The following is a 17,636-nucleotide window of genomic DNA, read 5'->3' on the forward strand; positions in this document are numbered from 1 at the left end:
TTATCTGCCTGTCAGATTTTATACGCTGGGTGGCTTCAGGGAGAGGGAAATCTCTGATGTGGACTTCATATATTCTAGTTTGGAACTGGATCCAGAGATGAATCCTATCATTGATGTGACATGATCTTTTCATGTTTGGGATGGGTAATTTCCTAATTTTCTCTATAATCTCTCGACTGTAAACCTTTCTTATACAGGTAGGTGATATTATGATCTTGGTGTGAATCCGTTTTGCCTTTTATCTCCTATGCACCATTATGTGCTGTCCAGCTTTGCAGCGTTTCTCTGTTCCATTCACTGAATTCCTTTCTGGCTGTTTACATGAACAGGTACTATGGAAGCAGTGAGCCACAAACCCTGGACTTGTGCTGTGCAACAGAGCATCACATGCAAAGCACGCTTCTTATTGAACCTGAAAATGAGTCCTCCATGGGAGCACATTATATCTATACTGGGTATCGAGGGTATAACTGCACCAGTAACTTTTTACTTAAAGCGTACCTAACTTTTCAGGAGACTTTTCAGAATATGTGTGTACATGAGGAATAACGCTATTTCTGGCCATTATATGATTTTATATTTTGCATTTTTTAGCAGTTTTCCTCTCTGCAGGCTTTATCTATAATTCTCAATTGTCTCTGAACTAGTGGGCAGAGTGTAACTGCTATCATGTCTTCTATACACTGCACACATAGAGGAGGAGAATCCTGCTCTCCTATGTCTCACATATATAGAAGCTGCAGCAGTATGGAGGATATTCTACAGCAGTTTCGAGCAGTGTAGCTGATAATCCAGCACTGGGGTGAGAGAGAAATCTAACCAAAATCTGCTGCATGTCAATGTGTGTCTTTCTTTTTCTGCTCCCTCTCCATAGACATGAATGGAGAGTGTGTGTTTCTTTCTTACTCTTCCCATGCTTCTCCATCCCCTCTTCCCCAGAAGGCAGTGAAGTGACACGCCCCCACCTTCTGCAGTCCGTCTCATCTGCTCTGTAACTAGGGACGAATTTTGCTTGACAATGGGGTAGACTGCAGAATACAGGAAGGGAGACACCTAGTGGCAGTAACTTTACACACAATTTTCCTGGATAAAACACCTTAATTATAACCGTAAGTAAATAAAAAAAATTATATATATCAGGTATACTATAAAATTAGCAAAAAGTTAGTGTCCATTTAAGTCCTAAAATTGTGAAGGACTAACTGCCTAATAATTGCACAGACACTTTGGCTCTGAAGGATGAATAGCAGAGGTGACTGAGTTGTTCTACTCACCATTCGTATAAATTCGATGATTTGCAGAGATTGTGATTTGCTTCTGGTTAATCGGAGAGAAAACTCTGTGCAAATCAGTTCGCTCTTTGTATTCTATTGGCTGATTAATCGGGACTAGAAATCGCTGACCCTTCAGCGTGTTATAGTGAAGCCTCCAAGGAAATTGCAGGGAATGTTAGAAATTTAATATTTTACAATAGCTGGTGATCTCCAGACTGAATAACTTCTTGCTTTCTTATTGTGGTTGATGATTCCTGCTAGTGGACCAACACGCTATCATCTCACAATTACAGAGCAATGTTGCTTTAAAGGAACCGCGACTGTCAACATTCCACAATTAAAGGGGTTTTCCAGTCTCATAACATTTTTTTATTTTTTTCATCAGCTGAATATTGTATAATCTAACAACACTTCCAATTCCCTGGTCTCCTGCTTGAGTTTTCTCACCTGGCTACGGCGATGACGTCACCTCAAATTATGATTGGTTGTAATGGTCATGTGTTGAGATGACGCGCAATCACTGGGGCTGGGTAAACAAAGACCAGAAAAAGACTAGGAAACTGGAGTACTGCGCCTTTTGATATTTAATACCATATGCTGATGATCTTAAATACTTTTTTTTTTTTTATGGGGCTTTGTGAATTCTTGTGTAACCTTACTATTACTTGACTTATCCTGTAATTATTTTGCGTTACATGGTTTCTTAACAACTCGCAACTAAAGCTATATTCAGAATTCTGCTAGATTCTTTTATCAGAGAGCAGTGCATTGTGGGAGTTCAGGAAACCGTTACACAAGCAGTCACTTATCTGACAGTGGATATAAAGCGCTATACTACCTGTTTCTAAGGGCAACAAGCAAAATGTTGACAAACCTAATCGGGACAAAAGCAGTAAAATGCTAAAGTTACTCGACTTTATATATAGAGTTAAAGTTTAAGATGTTGGTAAAATGCTGGAGTTACGATTTTAAAGACTATGTACACCTTTGAAATCGTTTTTGTTTTTAAATAAAAATTTCAGTGTATTTGGTGCAACTATCTAAATACTTTTTATTAAAAAGTATTTTTACTTTTTGAGATACAGCTGCTTTATATCCTGTATACAGAGCAGCTGTATCTAGTGCTGGATCGAGCTGTTCCCGTTCATAACTTAGATGTGATCGATAACAGGTGGAACCTGCATGTCAGAGACACCCAGGACCCACTGACACTGAATCCGTCAGTGCCGCTGAGCTGACAGATACAGGTCTCCGCGCTAGATACAGCTGCTCTGTATGCAGGATACAAAGCAGCTGTTTCTCAAAAAGTAAAACTAATTTTAAATAAAAAGTTGCACCAAGCACACTGAGACATTTTTATTAAAAAAAAAATAAGAACAACCCTACAGAATTACAAATGTTATCAACTACAACCAGCCCGTCACGTAACCAAACTGTTTAGGATGTGGAAGCGAGAACTTTTTGTTTAACACTGAATATGAAGTGTAAATCTGCAGTTTTCCTTTAATAATAATAAATCACAAATTCTAAAATTGGTTTAACAGTCGTCTAGTCTTCTTATTTTTCAATTTCTTACAGGATAACATTCCAAACATTATTCCAACTGCAATAATGATATAGAATATAAGATATATATGAAAATGTAACCTGCACTTCAATGTGATCGCACGTGCTGGGGTATATGTATTATGTGCAGCGCTGGCCATACACTATTTCACCCGACTGCTCCATAAACAGTCGTGCTCGTTTTGGCTGAACAATCATGTTTATTTCAATGGGAAGGGGGGAATAAGCTGCCCCCAGACCACTCTGGTTGCTAAAAAACAGACGTATGGGAGATTATGAAGTTCTGTACACGATGCATTTTTGTTCGTGGTGGTTTTTCTTTTCCAAACCGCTCTGTCATGTTTTTCAGGGAATTTTCTTCCCCAAAGACTTCAATGGACTGCTAAAACTTGTTCCAAAAAATGCTTTGGGGGAATTGAAACCTTCCCCTTCACCCTCCTTTGTGCTATCTTGCCACCTAGTGCAATAACTGCTAGAGCTCCCATCCCCCACATCAGAAGAACTGTCATATAAGGCTTTATTGCCCCTTTAACAAAAGATTTTCTACTGGGCTGAGGCTATCCCTGTACATCTGACACTTCAGTTCATGCCTTTTTACCACTTGGCTCATAAGACCCCTGCCTGGTCACGTTTTTCCACAGCTGCTACAAGAAGTTCATCTTACCTATACTCCTACTACTTGCTTTGTCTACTCTATGGCGCTATCTAAAAATAAAGAGAATAGTCCTGCTAAATGTCATGGGCCAGCTCCTTAACAGGTTTCAGCCAACCTTAGCCTATCTCCTCATTTTGAAATAGTGAAAGTCCTGGAAGCCATAACTTAAAGCCGTACTTACCAGCAGGATTGACTAGGTCAAAGTAGAAGTCTCACTCACAGGATATGCAAAGACTCAGAGACCTGGTCACTGAGTTCAAAACCTGCATCAGGTGATCTTGAGGTCCCAAGTGCCTCCAAAATGTCTAAAAACTGCAATGGAAATACACGGAACTTCTGGCCAAGATGGATGATCAGGAAAACCGCCAATGTCGAGCTAATCTGGACTTTGTGGGCCTCCTTGAAGGCGTTGAGGGTTGATCTTCCGAAGTTCCTGGAAAACTGTCTCATTACTATGTTTGGGCAAGATAAACTCTCGTCCACTTTTGCTTTCAAGCCCAACGCATCCTCCCTACGCCTGGCCCTACAGGCACGACGCCCGAGACATTCTTTGCCAAACTACACCATTAAAGAGAACAAGATGCTGTCCTTAGGTGTCCAGTAACTCTGGTCATGCTAACAGTTCAGAAAGCTAATCTGTCAGTCTACCTAGCCATCCAAAAAGAGAGGGCAAAGTACACTGCAGCTAAATGCAAGCTTTGAGACCTCAATATTAAATATTCCATGCTCCCCCCCCCCCCCCCCTCCCCGTACACTGAAGATGTCTTCCAATGAATTGGCTTTTGTGGACCCGCCAGACGGGGTGGCCGTCAGCCAGAGGTCACGTGAACTGGGTCTCTATTGGTAAAAAAAAAAACTTGTGTTCTTAATCGTTCTACTTGTTCTCTGTTCAGCGTTTTTTGAAGCACAGTGGGGTGGAAGGGAATTTACGACTACTGTTCTTGCTTCACGTGCATAAAATGTTACATTGCTGTGTGGATTTTAAACTGCTCTATCAAGTTTATGTTTTTGCTAAGGTAGGATGCTGGAAGTTGACTGGGGAATCAAAACTGCCACTCAAGGGGTGGCACCTAAATTCATATTGGCTCAGTCTCTTTCCAGAAGACCATAATATATCCCTAGCGATCTGATCCTATTGTAGTTCTAATGTGAAGTCGACAGACATTCCAGCACACCTTCAAGGCGTATGTTCGTGAAAACTTGACTTCTGGAATTAATGCAATTAAATGTAACTCCCTCAGGGTGACCTTGGGTTTAGAGACCGTCACAGTCCGCAGAGAGAACGTATATAAGCAGGCTCAGTCTGCAGTAAGTGATTCACAAATAGAAACTGCCAGGTCGTCTTCTGTTGTCAGTTCTTGAACACGGGGTCTGCCCTGGGAAGGTGCTAGCTTTTCTATCCAGAGAGATACATACACTCCAGTTATAACTAACTTTTATGGCTACTACTGTAACTGCTCCTGATGGTTCTTTGAAATGTTTTGTGAACTATTACCAGACACTATAGGCCGCGCAAGTTGCAATTATGTATCGAGAATCATGAAACTTTCTTGATATGATACCTCCCCCCACCATATCAGCTGAACATCAAGCGCTTCTTTACCTACCCGTTACTGAGGAAGGGGAAGGCACCATGCCCTGATGGCCTTCCCAGGGAACTTTATCAAAAGTATTCTTTTTTTTTTTTTTCAGTCCCTCATTTGTGCAAAATGTTTTGCAGGGCTAAGGATTTAGGTTGCCTACCTCCAACCTTAGCTGAGGACACTATTATAGTCCTTCCAAAGCCAGGTAGAGATGTCAGATACTGCGATTCTTATTGACCCATCTTTTTCCTAAATTCAGAGACTTACTGATAGGCTTAAATCGGTAATATTAACGCTAATACATCACGACCAGACTGGCTTTTTTCCTTTGTTAGAAGTCTCTTTATGAACATTCGGGGCAACACATGACAACATAAGGACTAGAGCGGTCATCTCCCTCGATGCAGCTAAGGCTTTTGACTCCATCGAATGGCCGTATCTCTGGGCAACTCTTGAGGCCTTCGAGTTTGGGCGAGACTATATACCATTCTAATTTCTTTTCCATGCCCCAAACGAACTAAACACAGTTTTTCCCATTGAAATCAATAGGCAGATGTTTGGAGGCATTCAGCCCCTGTATTTTCAGCCATTTTTCGGAGGCATTTATGGCCCAAAAAACCGCTGAAAATAGGCTGTGTGAACATACTGAAAGGGTATGTTCACAGGCAAGATTAAAAACGGCTGAAAATTACGGAGCTGTTTTCAAAGAAAACAGCCTCTGATCTTCAGCTGTTTTTGAAGCTGAAAACGTTTTTTTGAGGCGTTTTTTCTAGACTGTTTGGAGCTGTTTTTCTATTGACATTGAAAGCAACTCCAAAAACGTCTCAAGAAGGGACATGTTCATTCTTTTTCCGGAGCGTTTTTTTACGCGCTGTTTTATTCTATTGATTTCAATGGGCAGATATTTGTAGGCATTTAGCTAGCGGTTTTTCGTTTATGCCCCGAAATACGCCTGAAAACTCTGCGTGTGAACATAAAGTTTTTTAAGCAACTCTTTTTTTTGCGCCGTTTTTTACGCCCGTTTTTGGAGCTATTTTTCTATTGAGTCAATGAAAAACTGCTCCAAAACTGGCTCAAGAAGTGACATGCATTTCTTTTTACGAGGCTTTTTTTTTACGCGGCCGTTTTTAGAAACGGCCTTGTAAAAAACGCCCCGTGGGAACGGAACGCTGTTTTTCCATGGGCAGATGTTTGTAGGCATTCTGCTTCTGATTTTTCAAACGTTTTTTCGGGGCGTTTACGGCCCGAAAAACAGCTGAAAATAGCCCGTGTGAACATAACCTAACAAGTCACTCCACAACCTACATTCTATAGCCACAAGTAATGATCATCACTGACCCACAAGCAGGTCCCCCATGCTCAGTATTTCCTATGTTCGTTCACTTCAACTATGTCGTTAACAAGCAAGTGACTAATTATATACACGGGTGTCCAGTCTTCTCAGCTACAGCCCTGCCAGTGTTTCTCTGGTTTCCAGGAGACCTGGATCATGGGCCAGCCCTAAACCTCAGCCTTTTGTATCAGCACAAGTTTAGTGGAGGAACAATAAGACTTTTAGGGGTAAAGTGTTCAACTACAACCTGAATTACTAACCTAAAGGATCAGACAAGCGCTGGAAATATGAACCGGACGTATCCCCAGGTGAGAGAATGGGCAACATATTTATTTATAGTAGTTACATAGTACCTGGTCTTTCCGCTGCATAAGCTTAAAGTAAATCACCTGGTTTTTTTTTTGTTACATTTTTTGGAAAGCCTCAGCGTGGAGGGTGATTAGTGTTTCCCATATATATATATATTTATATATATATATATATATATATATATATATATATAAAGTAAGAGGTTTCACTCTTTATGTAAGCTACAGGTAAGGGGCAGATGAATGCTATGTACATAGAAGTATAACCGAAGACGTAGTTGAACCGCAGGAAATAGTTCTGAATGGGTGATGGGTAATGCAAAGTATTCATTGTGGCCTTCGGTGAAAGGCCCTGCTGAGTATAATTGTTTTTCTTCCCTAAAGCAGCAACTGAGATAATGTAAAAAGCTATATGGTGGTAAAAGTAAAACATAATCAGAGAAACTACTAGGCCTACTAGTAAAAAAATACACTAAATGACCGTCTTGGAAAAAAAATATGTTTATGTATTATCCTGTAATGCCCTTTTTTTTTTTATTTGCCATGGGCATAAGACCACATGCAGAGCCGTGTGAACAGAGACTATACGGAGGGATGGTGCCTCCATACTGCACCCCAAGAAGCAATTCTAGGGTAGAATGCCTACTGCACATAATACGGAATCTAAGTAATCATTTGTTCTGCCATCTGACATACTATATATACCTTTAGTCAAATCAGTACAGTCGAGCCCCATAGACATATATGGGTGCCATGTTACTGCTCCAAAACACTCAGTTTGCGCAGAGCGGTAATACGGTTGTGTGCATGAGGCTTTAGGGATTTGACAATGGATACAGTGTTGTTTTACGCCTTTCTTTGCTTTTGCTTTACATAAACTAAACAAAGTACACAAAAAAAAAGTTTTAGATACTTTTCTTTGACTGTCTGATAATCCAAAATACTTGCTAATCCAGTACCTATCATATCTCAATAGTATGCAGCCAGAAGGCATGATAGTAAAGAACCCCTTCAAGGGTATATTTGCATGTACCGTATTTTCTTAACATTTTCTCACAAGTTTTGCAGCATTTTTTTTTTTTTTTTAATCAAGGACAAAAATGCAGTTTTTTTTCTGTGCTAAACTGAAAAAAGTCTCACGTAAATATATACTAAGGCTCTGTTCACACAATGAGGTATACATTGGGAATATTTTCTGACGCAATCCACTAAATAGGCATACAGTGGCATATGTCGCCAATTGTAGAAAAAAAAAAGTATACCGCCTAGTATACATCTTTATACTGGATGCCTCTTTATGGAATAGTGTAGTCTACTACGTTATTCCATAAAGTAAAAAATAAATATGTGCTGACATACCTCCCCGTCATCAGAACAGAAATACAACTGAAAATCTACAGCAGAATCTCAAGAAAAACGCTGGTAAATCCGTCACAAAAAGTGTTTTTACCTGCAGATTTAGTGTTCAATTTTGATTATAGCAAAGTATATGTGCACCTGCGGTTTTTACTGCATTTCAGCTGCGTAAACGCTGTAAAAACCGCAACAAAACAAATCGGTTGTGGAATTTCTGCTCCCCATTGAAGTTTACGGGCCAAACGCGCAGCATCTCAGCACAGAACACGCAGCATAAACTGACATGCTGCAGAATTGAAAGTCGCAACGCAGAACATTTTCCACACAGAATTCCATTGTGGAAATTCTGCAGCATTTACTCTACACGGGAGCCCAACCTTAGTGTCATTCTCACTTGACTTTGTCAGGATACGTCTGTCTTTTCTATACAAAACCATATGAATAGTATTGACCTCTCCTATTGATCCGTACTCATTGTCTTAGGACCAATTAGTTACTTTATGAGGTGTATAATGGCGTCTTGGCAGAACTTGTAACAGGAAGCAGATTGTAACATGTGATAAAATGTGTCGTATGTGCTCTGCTCTATGTCCTGCCAAATCTATGTCATAAATTACTGTGTATTGTAAGAAATGCAGGCGAGTGACTGAGTGCAGAAATAGCTAAGAATACCGGATCTACAACATCTAGCTTTTATTTTTTTTCAATTAAATACAAACTCTGCCATCGATAGCTAAACCCCTGACAAAAACACAATTATAATAATTACAAGATTAATTCTCACAAAATCAGCGTAATAAAAGTTTTTTTATATACTCCTTATTCCTACTTAGGCTACTTTCACATGGCAGTATTTTGGTCAGTATTTTGCTTCAGATTTGGAACCGACTTAGGGTATCTTCACACTGTTTATTTTGGGTGGTGTCTGCGGTGCAACGGAACCGTTGCTGCCAGTCTTCCCCTTGTTCTGCCCCTCTGACGGAGCAGAAAACAGAAAGACCTGACGCAGGTGTGAACCCTGCCTTACACTTTACAATTAAACGCCAGGAACAGTTTGGTGTTGATCTGTTTTATATAAACCTCCTTTAAATGCCAAGAACTGTTTCATACTGTGTTTTCTCTTACAGAGGAGAAGTATGGACGCTTCTTCATTGGGCTCTACAGTGACAATGCTCTCAAGGGATGAGAAGGGTGATTATACATTTTGGTCGCTCCCTTGTGGTCTATGCTCAGTGTTTGTGACCTTTACTAACCAATAACATTTTATTATTCTCAGATGGGTGTTGTGGCTGCAGTAGAAGATGTGTGTGCATCATAGGCGTGATATTAATCATTCTGATGATCGTTGCTGCTGCTATCGTGTGTACAGCCGTGCTCGCTCTCCCTGCACGCACCCCAGGTAATAATTGATGCGTACAGTCAATATGAGCATTACTATACCTATATTCCCATATATCTATGGCAAAGGAAGCAAACTAGTTGTAGTATACGTGAACTTTTGAGGCCTTCTCGCAGGTGGGGGGGCGCCATTTCAGCAATTTATTATGTACCATACATATATTAAAGCATATTAGAAGCCATGTATGTACCTGGAATAAGCCACATTAACTACATAATCTAATTTGATTTCAACTGTATTTTTATTGAAAATTTTCAAAATATACATATGACATAAAGATGCATGGGAAGGCCATGCAATTCACTTGACATCGCAGTAAATTCCAATAGACAAACAAGACATCAGGGAAAAGACACAAGAGTAAAAAAAAGGGGGGGAGGAGGGATAGTCAGAGCTCAATCTACAACCTAATCTTGAGATATCTGTAACCAATGCTTGTCCCACGGATCCCACACCACTTTGAACCTGTCCAGTTCATTGTCAATAGAGGCCGTCATATGCTCCATTGTGCGAATTTCCCTAATTCTAGTTACTAAGTCGATGTGAGAGGGAGGGGCGGTCTGTCTCCATTTCCAAGCTATCGTCTTAGCGGCGGTGAGAAAGTGTCGAAAGAGTCGGGCTAATGGTTTCCCCAAAGACCTAGGAGGGACATTCAGGAGATAATGAAGAGGGTCTAGAGGAATATCCTGCGCCAACGCCAAATTTCTAACCTCCAACCAAAACTGTTGTACCAGTGCATAATCTAATTTGTACTAATTATAAAACTATTCTGCATGCTTAACTGTTTAGTGCACAGTTGCTGGGATTTTCCTTGCATCTATTTGTGATTGGCAGCGGGGCTTTATACGGTGGCGTAGCTAAAGCTGGCTAGAGAGGCATGTGTCGAGAGTGCTAGCTGCCAGGGTAGATGCCAAAAAGCCACCCTGCCTTGGCCATGGTATTTAGATACAGGGCTAGCGAGGCAAGTTGATATTGAGTCACTAAATCCAGGAGAAAAAATAAATGTACTGTCTGTGCCGAGTTTAGATCAGAAGAACAATCTGTTCATTGAATGTGGCAAAATAATGATTCCCACCCACTACCCAAAGAAAAGAAACACAACTCAAAAAGTAAAGTCAAAAGCAGTCAGTTCAATGCACCACACAGAACAAGATCCATCAACGTATGTGCATTATGTTTGCTATAAGACCCAGGCATTATAGGTATTTTATATAGAGTTTGAAGCTGTACAGACTGTCCGCTATTAATACAAATAATGAAAACATCTAATGCTAAAAAGTAAAAAGACTTTTGCTGATGGGTATTATGACCGTTCCCGTGAGCAACACAGGGAGTACAGGGAATTAGAGAATGCAGGCTTCCATAAACAGTGCCAGTATTCTGCTGATGAGTTATTATTGGAATCCTTTGGCCCTGTTCACATGGAGTTTTTATAGATACCAGGTAAAGTAAAAGATGGCGGGATATTCATGGTATAATTTGGATAATTAGCTTTTATATATGTCTACTATGTTCTGGATGTCATACCTTTGTGCTGGCCCATTACTAATACTCGTACTAGTATAATGAATGGTAACTATGATAGATGAGTGGTGTATACTGACGTATAATAATATGGTCTCTACTCTCTACCTGTCCTCAGAGAGTCGCTACTGTGTCACATCAGATAACTACACTGGATTCCTATGTGATGACCGGAAAACATGTCTGCTGCCATCTAAGGTCTGTAATTCTGCTAGTGACTGTGGCAATGGGGAGGATGAAGCAACTTCTCTATGTAGTAAGTAAAACTCTTATGTATTTATGAAAGCCCATAGCCATGTATATGTGGTGGCCATAATATAGCGTGTCCTTCAAAGAGGATATTGGAGGAGAAATATCAAAACTGGTACAAAGGAGAAGTGGAGTAGTTGCCCATGGCAACAAATCAGATTTCACCTTTCATTTTTCAAAGGCCTTTTGGAAAATAAAAGCAGCAATCTAATTGGTTGCCATGGGCCACTACTCCACTTTTGCTTTGCACCAGGTTTGATATATATCCTCCATTGTGTATGATCATTCACAAATGCTACAAAGTAGCTCGTCATGACAGAAAACAAAAGAATATGCACATATCCCAGGGAGGCAGCATATGTAAACAATCATACACATGCTACAATGGTCCGTCCCTGCGTTCTCATTAATATCTATAAAACATTTTTAATATTGGCAGTGACCATTTTGGCAATTTCATTTGGGTGTGTAGTGCAATATGTTACTGGAACAAGTGAATAAGGCTGGACTACAATACCAGGCGCCACATAAAGGCAAGAATGGTGCTGTTTCTAGAAAAAAAAAGTAGACCACATGAGCCTCATTCAACAAAACGGTTTAACAGAACAACTGGCATTGTTGCCCATAGCAACCAATCACAGTGCAGCTTTAATTTTCCCAGAGCAATTTAAGAAATTAAAGCAGAGTTCTGATTGGTTGCTATGGGCAACGAGGCCTGTTTTGACAGTTTTTGAAAGGAGGCCTATACAAACCCTGGAAATAAAGCTATTTTAAGAACAATTATGGGCCATTTACTTTTTGTATATGATAGTGGTAGGAGCAACCCAGATCCGGTTGGTGGCCTATTGTAAGATGAATTCAGGGAGTGCAGTCAGTGTCTTGCAATGTCCACACAGTGGATTTTCCTGCAGATTTTGGTGTGGAAACCGTACGTATTCCACACTGAAGTGTGTGTGAAAACTGCTTGCAAAAAGTGTCCTATTTATTTTAATGGTAATCCGCTCTTTGTTCAAATCAGAATTTTCCGTACAAAAACCGTGTTGGGTGGCAACATGTAGATTAGCCCAATTGAATGTGGATCCGTGGCAGATAAAACCGCAAATCTGTTGCAGAATTCAGAGGGTCAGCCTTGCATTTTTGCAGCGAATTCTCGACCAAATCGGCAACAGATTTCTCTGACTGAAAAATCTGTCTTCTGAAGTGTCCGCATCGTTTGATCTAATGTAGTTGCTACTTTCCGTACTGCATATGAATAGAACTAGAGATGGTCTTTAGGGGCAAAGACTAGACTACAGATAGCAAAAGATGCACCAATAGTGTGACGAAGAGTGTGTTAAATTCTCAGTAGTCTTATGAAACACTCTATGGCAGAAAAATTGCAATTTGCGTTAAAAAAATGTTGTTTTAAATTTTTAACATTTTTAATTTTTCCGTCGCCTCTGCCACTTTTTAAAGAAAGTGAACGGGGCTTAACAAAAGGTGGCGATGCCACCTCGGGCCGATAAATAAACTATAGTATATGTATTGCCACATCTACTCTAGCTCATAGCTGGAGTAGACTTGATTTTCTGGCACACGGACGACCGGAGATGCACTTAATTTATTAAGAGGTGTGCTCCTCCTAATAAATTAGGTGCATCTTACTCTAACTTTCTTAGATGAAGACTGGCGTATGAGAAGCCAGCCTCAATAAATTGCCTCTATTATCCTTTAACAACTGTTTTCAGAGAATTTTTTTATGTTGGAGACGCAGAACGTAATTCCAATACTATTTGCTACAATCATGATTATTATTTTCTCCTTATTGTGCTGTGCTCCATAGGTAACCTGCCTGATAACTTACCTGGATATTTAATATTTCGATGTGGAAATCCTCAATTCTGGATCTACAGCAACCTGAAGTGTAATGGCATTAATAATTGTGGAGACTGTTCTGATGAGTCTCAGTCATGTAAGTGTAAGGGAAAATATGAATTTCCTGAATGGTAGAAGTCAGATACATATGAAGGTCGAGGAGCTCTGTGAAGGTTCTTGTTCATTCAGCTCATGGTGTATATGTATCGCTATAAATCAGCTAAGCATAAATCAGTATTACTAAGAAATATATGACATTTTACATCTTATTAGGGGGAAGGGACATCTCCTCTTCCTCGCTGTATATTTTCAGAAAACTCCTCAGTCACCCAAAAATCTGTCTAGTGTAAAACAGTAAATAAAAGACGAAAGAGGGAGGAGGGGGATGCAGCTGCAGTCTCTGCCTCAGCAGCTTGGGGAGACATCTGAATGGCTGGCAGCACAAATCACAGCAGGAGGTGTCTGCCCACTGAGCAAGCATGGAGAAAGAAACGATGCATTTAAAGAAACCAGCAGAAAGAAAAAAAAAACAACAAAGACCCAAAATATGATCATCAAAACCACGTTTCTGGCTGCACTACATCTAAAGCACGTCTATGGCTGCCTAAGGCTGGGTTCACACGACCTATTTTCAGGCGTAAACGAGGCGTATTATGCCTTGATTTACGCCTGAAAATAGGGCTACAATACGTCGGCAAACATCTGCCCATTCATTTGAATGGGTTTGCCGACGTACTGTGCAGACGACCTGTAATTTACGCGTCGTCGTTTGACAGCTGTCAAACGACGACGCGTAAATTGACTGCCTCGGCAAAGAAGTGCAGGACACTTCTTTGCAACGTAATTTGAGCCGTTCTTCATTGAAGTCAATGAAGAGCAGCTCAAGATTTACGAGCGTCAGATGCCTCGCATAATGTGAGGAGGAGCTTTTACGTCTGAAACGAGGCAGCTGTTTTCTCCTGAAAACAGTGTCTTTTCAGACGTAAAAGGTAGCTAGCGTGTGCACATACCCTAAGGAGCAATTATTTACTTTTTTCTGTAACAATAGGTACACTTTAAGTAGTGCTTAGACAGAATTGTCTCAACAGGTTTAGAAATTATATACTTCACCACTCATCTGAGTGGTATAAAATGTCCCCAACATGTATACCCTTGAAATTCAGTCTTCTTAAAGGGGTGTCCAGTATCAGAAAATTAGTTTGTTTTTTTCCAGAAACAACATGTCTGTCTATTGACTGTGCCTGGTATTGCATCTCATCCCCAATCAAGTGAATTGGGCTGAACTGCAATACCAGACAAAGCCAATGGACAGATGTGGTACAGTTTCTGGAAAAAACAACAACACTGTTTCTTTTCTGATTCTGGACTTTAAGCCAATCAAGGCTCACGAGGGGGAATTAACTAACTTATAACAGGGAGGACAGAACATACACATATATATATATATATATATATATATATATATATATATACACAGAAATGCTCGATACCCTGTTATGCTGTGAACATTTAGTAGTTATTACCAGGTGAGTAGTCCGGTCGCAGTATTCCATAGGGTCCTAGTTGTGTGTTATTGCTTCCAGTTGACTAGGGCAGGTAAGGAAAGACAACTAGTAAGGCCTCATGCGCTCGACTGTAATTTTCATCCGTAATTACGGACCCATTCATTTCTATTGGCCACAGACACCTTTACGAATATTTACAGATGTGTGTCGGGGCCGTAGAAATGATCCGCAAAATATAGAACATGTCCTATTCTTGTCCGCAATTGCGGCACAGACTCGCCCATAGACTTCTGCAATTGCGGAGGGCTACGGATGTTTGTCCGTGGCCGTCGGATATGTATTTGCGGAGAGTAAAAACCCTTATGGTCGTGTGCATGAGGCCTTAGGGTGTATCCACACGGTGCGATTTTGCTGCACAGGCGAAAACTGTATGAAAAAAACGCATGCGTTTTTACCTCGATGCGTTTTCGATTTTGCTGATGTGCGTATACACCTTTAGGCCGGAATTCACAGGAGCATTGCGCATCTCGGACGTGAAAAATGTCAGTTTTTCACGTCCAAGGTGCATCCGTGCTCTGCGGGACGTAATATCACGCATCCTCCATAGACTATAATCTATGGAGGGATGCCTGACATGGGAAAAAATAGGACATGTCCTATTTTCTCACGGACCCTGCACACGGTCCGTTGAAACAACGGCCGTGTGAATGGCCACATTGAATTATATAGGTCCGTCACACGGACGTTTAACACGTTCATGTGAATAAGACATTAGGCCTTATTCACACGAACTTGTTATATGTCCGTGTGTCGGCCGTCAAACCAATGGCCGTCACACAGACCTATGTAATTCAATGGGGCCGTTCACACGGCCGTTGTTTCAACGGACTGTGTCCAGGGTCCGTAAGAAAACCGGACATGTCCTATTTTGTCACGCTTCACGCATCCCGCCATAGAATCTAGTCTATAGGGGATGCGTGATATTCCGTCCCGCAACGCAGAACACAGATGCACCTCGGAAGTGAAAAACGGCTGTTTTTCACGTCCGAGATGCGCAACACTCGTGTGAATCCGGCCTAAGAAAGAACTTGGTTAGCTGGAGGGTTTTCTTGATAAAACAGTATTGCTACGCGAGGAACCCCCAGCATTTGTGTACCATTCATTTCTATTTCCTGGACTGCGCTCTATGGTAACATTTCTCTTTTCTGTCTTTATCTCTTAGTGGCATCTTGTTCCTCCTGTCAGCCTAATTGGTGGGCATGCACCCCAGTGCTCTACCAGTACTGCAACTGCATCCCCACTTCTTTGTGTCGCAATGGAGTCCAAGACTGTGTAAACTGGTCTGATGAGTACGAATGCAAGTGACAATATCAACAGCCCAATGTACTTCTACTTGTATACCCATATGTACATATCTATATATTCCTGATTACATAGCCTTACATTAAAGTTCATGTAATCAAACCAACCCACATCCAAGTGGACCTCGGGATAGTCACAGGATATCTTCTCTTATGCAATTCCTTCTTTCCTGAATAGAAGACATCAGCAGGACAGCTATGCCTATATCCTGTGAGATGTGTGATTGCGTATTTTTTTTCTGCTGCTATAATACCATGCATCTTTTTTCATATTAGAACACTTGATTGGAGGAGGTCACTCTCTACATAGGGAATCAGTAACCCAATTACAATTTACATGGTACAATTTCCTGAAAACAACCGTCTGTTGGAAACAATTTCAGAATGGTCTATTAAATTTCCTTTTAGTGAACTAGATTTCTAGAGACAATAAACAATCGTTTTTATTTATTCTACATACAAGTTATTAGTACGAGCACTTATTGGTCGCCTTGGATTGAACGGTCCGTGCCTTATTGATCAGCTTTTAGCGCTGCACCTACTGATGCTAGAGCACTGCATAATAGATGTGTGTGCTATATATTCCGGATATAATATTTATGATTATGATGTGGAGTCGCAACGGTTTCTTTATCCGTTCCCGCACTGTGCTTGTCAGAAAATGTTTTAGGGGGGTTACTCCATTTAATCACTTTACTTGGTTATGGCTCAAATGTATTTAAATCTAATTGCTGGAAATTAACAAATGCACTTGACTTTTTGTTGTGGCCCCTTGAAACAACTATAAAGTTTGAGTTATGACTTTTATTGTAGATCGTCTTGGCTTTATTAAACACTGAAGTTTTGCCAAATTTTCCCAAATGGACAATTAATTTTCTACAGTTCTTTGAACATGGTTATTAATGAGAAGGGGTTAAAGTTGTGGGTTTTTAAATGCTCCCACTATATTGCTCCAGAGTTGGGGGGGGGGGGGGGTGGGGGGAAATCGGCATACAACTGAAAAGGACATTTGGGAGGAGCCATGTGAGTCAGTCAGTTGTTCTCAGCCAACCAGCATTGCTGTGATCACTCCTGGTGATGCTGATTGGATAAGAACAACTGACAGAAAGTAGCACACAAGACTCCTCTAAAATGTACTTTTCAGTAGGATGCCAGGTCCAGAAAAAGTCCTGCAAACTCTGGTTCTGTGAGCTGTACAATATGATCACTTAGCATGAGTATTTTGCTTAGTCCGCCTTTATCTCAGATAGGGTTTCCTATTTAAAGCAAACACAAGAGATTTACTATGAATGCAAAAATTTAAAGTTTATTACTGTATGAACGATCTGTAAAAATAATACAAGCACAAGTGGAAATTATCTAGCAAATGTAAAGCCGATTAAACAGCAAACAAACAACTCCAAGTATAAAACTAGAATTTAATATACACAAGTAAAATGGAAAATAACACCTCACGCTATTACATCCAGCTTTCCCAGCTCACTAAATGGAAAGTCTGTTTAGTATCTGAGAGAGGAGTTTAACTGTATAACTAGGTAGATATGCCATTCAGGAGTCTAGGAAAGATGAGTGGCTCCGTAGAGAAACAACGGCACCCATATTGGTTTTTACTCTACAAAAAAACAGATATAACAGCACAACTTGTTTTAACAACTTGTCAGAACATGAC

The 17,636-nt window shown here is 40.5% G+C and overlaps 1 protein-coding gene across 1 annotated transcript; it reads left to right on the forward strand.

Moving 5' to 3' along the window:
* The first annotated feature begins 6,678 nt into the window (after positions 1 to 6,678).
* On the forward strand, positions 6,679 to 16,163 carry LDLRAD1 (low density lipoprotein receptor class A domain containing 1). The gene is made up of 6 exons (XM_075832148.1): positions 6,679 to 6,719; positions 9,203 to 9,266; positions 9,352 to 9,474; positions 11,117 to 11,254; positions 13,070 to 13,198; positions 15,829 to 16,163. Exons 1-6 carry the CDS (start codon positions 6,699 to 6,701, stop codon positions 15,969 to 15,971), a joined length of 618 nt encoding a protein of 205 aa, XP_075688263.1. The 5' UTR covers positions 6,679 to 6,698; the 3' UTR covers positions 15,972 to 16,163.
* The last annotated feature ends 1,473 nt before the right edge of the window (positions 16,164 to 17,636 follow it).

The sequence above is a fragment of the Rhinoderma darwinii genome, chromosome 7, assembly GCF_050947455.1.
Source record: "Rhinoderma darwinii isolate aRhiDar2 chromosome 7, aRhiDar2.hap1, whole genome shotgun sequence".
Taxonomy (NCBI): Eukaryota; Metazoa; Chordata; class Amphibia; order Anura; family Rhinodermatidae; genus Rhinoderma; species Rhinoderma darwinii.

What these genes read in the sequence shown, in the direction of transcription:
- LDLRAD1 (XM_075832148.1), top strand. Translation starts at nt 6,699, where the DNA reads ATGAACCGGACGTATCCCCAG. An exon ending in TCTCCCTGCACGCACCCCAG is followed by an intron (nt 9,475 to 11,116) that starts GTAATAATTGAT and finishes ACCTGTCCTCAG; the next exon opens with AGAGTCGCTACTGTGTCACA. An exon ending in TGAAGCAACTTCTCTATGTA is followed by an intron (nt 11,255 to 13,069) that starts GTAAGTAAAACT and finishes TGTGCTCCATAG; the next exon opens with GTAACCTGCCTGATAACTTA.